Raw genomic sequence first — 7283 nt, 5'->3', positions numbered from 1 at the left:
ATTATTCTTGTATTCTGTTGTGTATTTAATGCCAGGATCACACGCCGTGTATATATGTATGTGTGTGCTTGCTGTATGCGTGCGCTTGTGCGTGTGTTATGTGTGTAACTAACTTATCTAGATCTGTACTGTTACTATTTATGCCAGCGTACTCACGTTTCGCATTCAGAGATGTTCGATTAATTTTTAATAAGGTCTCCTATTTAGTTTAAAACTAGTCGGGCATTCCTGAATTTAAAACTTGTGTAAAGCCGACGTAAATTATTACAATGTCACATGTAAGGTCCTGCTCATTCCCTTCTCCTTATCCTGTTGGTACAAAATCAAAGAACACCAATGAACAACAATCAATAATGCTTCGATTCAAAGAGTTATTTAACTTCTTACGCTTTCTATAAATCTATTGATAAAATCCTCAGTTACAAATATTTTTAGTCGATCCTTTCCCAACATATTTTGGCAATGTACCTATATTTGTTTAATTTATCATCTTTATGTATTCAATAATTAAAGATTGTGTTCCACAAAAAAAAACCAATTTCAACAAAAAAAAAAAAAAGATTGTGTTTAACAAAAAAAAAAAAAAAAACCCGATAAATAAATAATACAAATAGACAAAGTTTCGAACATATAACGTTCCTATTTCAAATATAAAGGGCCCTTCAACATCGGTTGCCACCTTAAAATGGATCGCCTAACGCAGTTGACACAAACTATATCAGTTTTGTTCAGGTTCGATTTTGTCAAGAGTGCTCTATATTTTAATTGAATGGAACTGATATACAAATAGTATTGACTTTTTTCATATTTTATGAGAGCTGTTAGCTCGTTCGCTTTTGAGAGTTTTTAGCCAGATAGAAAAAAAAAATTTGATTTCAAACGTATGTCACGTAACTTGGTATTGTGTTTTATATAATTATATTTCTATTGAATAAATGTATTTATTATATAGAGCAAGGAATCATTTTCTTAATTATACAATATTGTTATACCTACACGTACAACAATTAGTCCTATATCTGAAGGTTGTCTTCAAAATATTGATTTCAGCAATAACAACAATAACCTTACTGTATTTATACAAATGTATCATTACATTTATTAATTGTCTTGCTTGTTTCCCTATATTGTATAATACAAATAAAATATACTCATTCTTTCATACAGACGCATGGCATATTTAGTTTCTTTAATTATTTCGTACGACATCCTGGATATGAAGAAGTAAAATGAGTGGTATCAAGTTGAAGTCTTACCTTTTTACACAACACATGTTAAAGATATGTATTAAGTAATATTCTTTTCTAGGAACAATAAGTAAAACAACAAATAAACAATCAATATGTTTTATTACAATTCACAAGAATTAGTATAAATCACTATAATATTAATATCCCTTTTAAATAAGGGCTCAAATTATTTTAAAGGGATATCTGAATCAATATTTATTTTAACAGCTACATGAAAGGAACAAAGTCGTTTGATTGATTACTTAATATTTAGTGCCACGAAAACAAAGTCTTAAAAATCAAATTATCATCGTATTTTTTTTTTACAAAATTTACACAGGATAAAGATATGTATGTATATACAACTTACAATATTACATCGTAGTATAATAGTTTGAAGATTTTTCGTTGCTAATAATTATTTTCTTATTATTAAATTCGATCTTCACGAATTTGTATTTACAATTGTATTTACTATATGTAATTTCTACCGTGCTATGCACAAAAACCAGTAAGTATGTACACGTTAAATATATCACATTAAACTAGAATTTAGCAATGAAGTCATTTCACATCAATAGATGACCTGTGTTGGGCTGATTTTCTGTACTGAATTTTTCGTATATTTAACATATCATAATCATATTTTACAATTAAGGATATATAGTTAACCTTAAACTTTCGCGTTGTTTAAATATATTTTTAATACACTATTAGGACTTAACGCGATCAAATTTTTTTGTAGGTAAACAGTACATATCTGCTTCTTTATTGCCGACGTTTCGAGGTAGATTTCACCACGTCCTGGGTCACGGCAGGATGTCATCAATAAAGAAGCGGGTATATAGGTACTATTAACTTGCAAAATATTTCATCGCGTTAAGTCTCAACAGTGTATTTAAAATAAAAATAGGATATTTTGTAAAAGTATATCTGTAAGTGTATGTATTGATACTATTTATATATTATATAAAATTGGTGAAAGTCATTAGGTGTTAGCGATTGTTTCGAATACAATTTCTAGAGCAACGACCTTGTAGCAAATTTGTAGGAGTCTGTAAAAGCAGAAGTTACCAATTAGATTTTGCAAAAATTACAATGCTCCGTACAAACGCCGTTTAAGTTATTTTATTTTATACCCGACTTATGTAAACATATAATGCTTAAAGACGATATTTATTTGGTATGAATATTCTAAAAATTAAATATTTCTAGTTGATAAAATTTCTAAGTTATCATATCACTATGAAAGTTTTAAAACTTAGTAATTTGAGCAAATCAGCGGCATCTGTAACTTCTTTAAGCATAAAACTCTAATTCATAATTGTTTTGGCACAATTTGCTTTCATGGTTTCAAACACAACAATTTCTTGAAAGCTCTTCTGAAGTCCATGTTGAATATTGTGTAAATTAAGGGATTTAAAGCTGAATTAACGTAACCGAGCCAAGTGATGAAGTTAATAAACTTATTAGATAAACAGCAGCTTGCACAAAATGGGTTGACAAGGTAAATTACAAAAAAAGGTAACCAACAAACGACAAATACTCCCATTATAATCCCAAGTGTCCTGGCAGCTCGTCTCTCTCTTGTTAACGATATCCTTTGTTTTTCCTCAATAAACTGGTAAACAGTATTTTGTTGACTGGGCTTTGCTCGCTTAGGGGCCTTTATCGATGTCGCTTCGTTTACCGGCAACAGTTCATCGTCATGAGTTTCTTTAGAATTGCTCTCAGAGGAGGTATTTCTATTTTCCATATTTTCTACCATATCTGATACAGAATTTTCATTAGATAAAATTGGTACTATGAGTTTATTTTGACATTTGTCGTCTTTACTCCAATAGCGCTTTTTAGGTTTCTTTTTAGGAGTTAGCTTTCTTGTTTTCTTTTTCTTTTCATTATCTGAGACCAAACGCGTAACACCTTGATGCTCATTGTGATTAGCTTCAGAACTTACTGAATCTTGATCGTTCTGATCGCTATCTTTTACAGTAAAACGATTCTGACCTGTTGAGATAGTACTGATTTTTGTTGCTTTCGCTCGATCTCTAAGTCTTTTTTTAGTAGCCAAGTATATTTCAAAGTAAACTACAGTCATTATAACTAATGGTATATAGAAAGATCCAGATGAAGAAAATACGACGAAACCCGGTTGAGAAGTCAAACGACAGGGCGTATCGGGCTCAAAAACATCGGGCCAATCATTCCATCCCAGTAATGGAGGGGAACTAATGATTAGTGAAAGGGCCCAAACTATTCCGATCATTAGCAAAACCCTTTCTAAAGTTCTCTTTTGAGCGTAATTTATGGGGTCCGTAATAGCCCAGTACCTGTCGAGGGCAATTGCACACAAGTTTAATATAGACGATGTACAACACATAATGTCGCACGTCAACCACATTTTGCACACATATATCCCAAATACCCATTGTCCTAGTATGGAATAAGCTACATTAAAGGGAAGTACTAAAATAGCGACAGTTAAATCTGCTACTGCTAAAGATACGATGAAAAAGTTTTGGACGATACGAAGTGGTTTATATGTAAATACGCTAAGTATTACTAAGATGTTCCCAACAATTGTCGATATGATTATAAGTGTGAGTACTATTGCAGTACATATTGCTTCCCATTCTGGCACTGCTAATGTTATCCCAAAACTGCTCGGGTATTTGGGTTCGTCTGCGATAGCGCATGCATCTTTTTCGTCGTCAATCACGTTGTATATATCTGTGTAATTTAGAGTGTAGTTGGAATCGACATATGCCTCGCCCATTTTTGATTTGTTCGTAGCTACATTTCACGTAGCATTGTTACCAATAACGTTAGGATTTTGCCTGGTTCTCATATCGAAACATTTAGTTGTCACGTATCTGTTGTGTATCTTCGTTTGGAATGCATTGACTCGCTGGTAGTTCAGTACTTTATAATCCATTTTGCTGTAACAAAAATATAGAAAAATATATCCATGTATTATACAAATATGTACTATAAACGATTTTGCGTAAGCTAGACGTTGAAATTACCTTCGTTTCGAAATCTTTTTCAGGAACTTCCATTTGTGTAGCATTCTCATCTTTCGAAGCGTAATCGAATCTGTAACAAAAGAAAAACATTAGACTCAGTCAGGTATGAAATAAAATATCGTTTTTACGAGCGTACGATATTAGAGGGGTTGCGTTATCAATTTATAAGTTTGACTAAAAATATTTTCTTTTTATATGTTAGTGAAACCATGAGCTGGTAATAATCCAGGATTTCCCGAAGGCTCTAATAAAAATATAAATCCTCCTGTGGAGTTGACAGAGAAGGGTCATGATGAGGACAAAACGTGTAGTACATATCTAATCAAAGGATGACTGATCTGTTGTCGTCTTTCAACATAATTGCGTTTGGGCATCGTTCAGAATATAAATCATAAAGAACGTTTGTTATTATCAATAAAGTGACATTTAAAAATAAAACGAAGAGTAACATAGTAATGTGTTTAAGGAAGAAATGTAAACATTTTGTTACATAAAGATTCTGCTAAGGAATAGTAGGAATGTGTCCGTTATAAATCCTATTCGATTGGTATTATAAACTAGAATGTTCGTAAAGGATTTTTTATTCTTAAACAATATGTTTTTTTACATAATTATGTTTAAACGATTGAATGGACTTTAATGAACTTTAGTAAATAAATGGATTATATTTAAAATTAACATGAATATTGCATCACATTATGTTACTTTTATCATGATTGGCACGATTAAAGAGAAGGTGTAAGGTATTATATCATCATCATATCAGCCTTTAACTGTCTATTGCTGAACATAAGCCTCCCCCTTTTGCAGGAGTTGCCACACTTGGCAGGCGAATTGGCAATCGCAATCAGGCTTTAGAGATGTTTTAAGAGGGATGCTTCAGTCTATGCCTCGCCCTTCATTAGTCAGCTCTTACTACACCCACGAGATAGAAAAGGGTGACCTATTCTATGTTGGGACCACACGGCTAACGTATTATATATTAGACGTATTTGCATCTAATTTGCTGGAGTTTCGTCAAATGACCACATAGTGTTTATATTCAGATATTTATCGTATAAATGCTATTTCTAATATCGTTGTATGTTTGTACGGTACTTTAATCTTAGTAATATTATTTCTTTTAATTATAATTGTAAAGAAGGTATTATTGTACTAATGTTTTTTCTGGGTAAGTGTATTGGAAACTGTAAAGTTCGTTCAGTAGGTCAAATAAACAAATGATATTTTAAAAATATAATTTTAAATACACATTTTTTAAATTGTAACTATACATTAAATTTATTTAGTATATATCATAAAACTTTAGAAACATACACATTAAATATATTATTGAGTAATCAATGAAGAAACGAGTATAAAAACTTATCATCCTTGAACATATAAGTACCTGTTGTATTTACGAACATATTCAATGTGTTAGCTAATGAGCATTCAATGACTACAAGTAATGAGCAAATAAATGCGTTATGTTCACATAGATAATAAATATTATTATTCAGATATTATTAATCATATTTCTTTGTAGTATAATGGGAAAGAGTCGCGGTTTATTGGAAGGGAAAATACTACGCTATTCTGAGTAACAGCGGGTTACATATATATATGTTTATTACATGTAACCCGCTGTTATTCAGAATAACAAAAATACGAATAGCAGAATACAAATACGTTTTAAATTATTTATAGATTATTCTGATATTAAAGTCCTGCGTAATCCATAGATAATTTGTTAATTTTCAATAATGCGAGTATGCTAAGAATAGTTCTTTGTCGACCTTAAAAGTCTAAGCAAACGAGATAATTATAAGAGGTTTGTTTTTTCCAAGAACAATATGTTTTCTGTCTGTTCCTATCTAAACTGCTACAAATAATTTAAGATTTTGTTTAAAAAAGAAATACCGATTTCAAAATTACCTCTATAGAATCTCTATGAAACCAATCTGAAAGACAAAAATAGAAATTTCCAAATTAGTTCATAAAAGACAACGTTCTAAGTTTATTACAAACATAAAAAATAGAACGGAATTAAAAACCTTCTCCATTTTTGAAGTCGATCGAAATTTTCTTTTCAACCCACTTCAAAAAAGGAGTATATTTAATACGCCAATAAAATTTAAATTATGAAATACAATATGATTTCTGTTTGTAATAGATTAGCTTTTAAAACAGTTGACCAATTTTAAAAATTATTTCATTTATAAATAGTCACGTTATCAGTGAGTAACATATACTACATTTTATTAAAAAAAAAACCGTGCGTAGCCGTGGCGAGGCGCTAGTTAAGTTATAAAGTATGCGCAGTCAGTAAAAGACTTCAACGTCCTCTAAAGACCCCAAAAGACGTCAACATGGTCAACATACCACCTACGAGTATTAAACCCAAAGACCTAAGGAGTGTTTATATTTTTTTTTATAGAGTAACTAATAAATATTACTAGATTCAAGTTTCATCAGACTATATCGTATATTGTTTACTAGCTATATCTCGCAACTTCGCTCGCGTGAATCAATACATAAAGTATTTTATATACTAAGTTAAGCTACAACCAACCCGTGTACCGAATTTCATTCAAATCCAATCAGTGGTTTATGCGTGAAGGTAAACATTCATTCATCCATGCATCGTTATACAAACTTTCTCAATTTGTTATATTTATTAATATAACAAATTCTATTGAATCGTGCTTTCTTCTCGTGTTTGCACTTATCACTGTCTTAGGAAGAATAATATAATTTTGTTTATGCTTATCACTATCTTAGGAAGATTCATATAATTTTGTTTTCACTTATGACTATCTTTGGAAGAATAATATATTTTTGTTTATACTTATCATTGTCTTAGAAGGGATAATATAATTTTGTTTGCTTTTATCATTGTCTTAGAAAGGATAATATATTTTTTGCACTTATCATTGTCTTAGGAAGAATAGAACAATTTTGCTTCCGCTTATCACTGTTTTAGGAATAATAATATAATTTTGTTATACTTATCACTATCTTAGGAATATTCATATAATTTTGCTTT

The 7283-nt window shown here is 30.7% G+C and overlaps 1 protein-coding gene across 1 annotated transcript in view; it reads right to left on the bottom strand.

Annotated features, from left to right (window-relative positions):
- Nucleotides 1–1398: 1398 nt before the first annotated feature.
- LOC113509672 (octopamine receptor) overlaps nt 1399–7283 on the bottom strand; it is a 64001-nt gene continuing 58116 nt past the window's right edge. Inside the window, exons 2-3 of the mRNA XM_026893065.3 lie at nt 4256–4325; nt 1399–4168 (exon numbers count right to left, since the gene is read on the bottom strand). Coding sequence (XP_026748866.1) covers nt 2575–4005 — 1431 coding nt within the window. The 5' untranslated portion in view covers nt 4006–4168; nt 4256–4325 and the 3' untranslated portion in view covers nt 1399–2574. The remainder of the gene's footprint in view (nt 4169–4255; nt 4326–7283) is intronic.

Source organism: Galleria mellonella, unplaced genomic scaffold (genome assembly GCF_026898425.1).
Source record: "Galleria mellonella isolate WM207_F2 unplaced genomic scaffold, CSIRO_AGI_GalMel_v1 utg57, whole genome shotgun sequence".
NCBI lineage: Eukaryota > Metazoa > Arthropoda > Insecta > Lepidoptera > Pyralidae > Galleria > Galleria mellonella.
The sequence above is the reverse complement of the archived record's forward strand: the minus strand, read 5'-3'. Positions and strand labels throughout refer to the sequence as shown.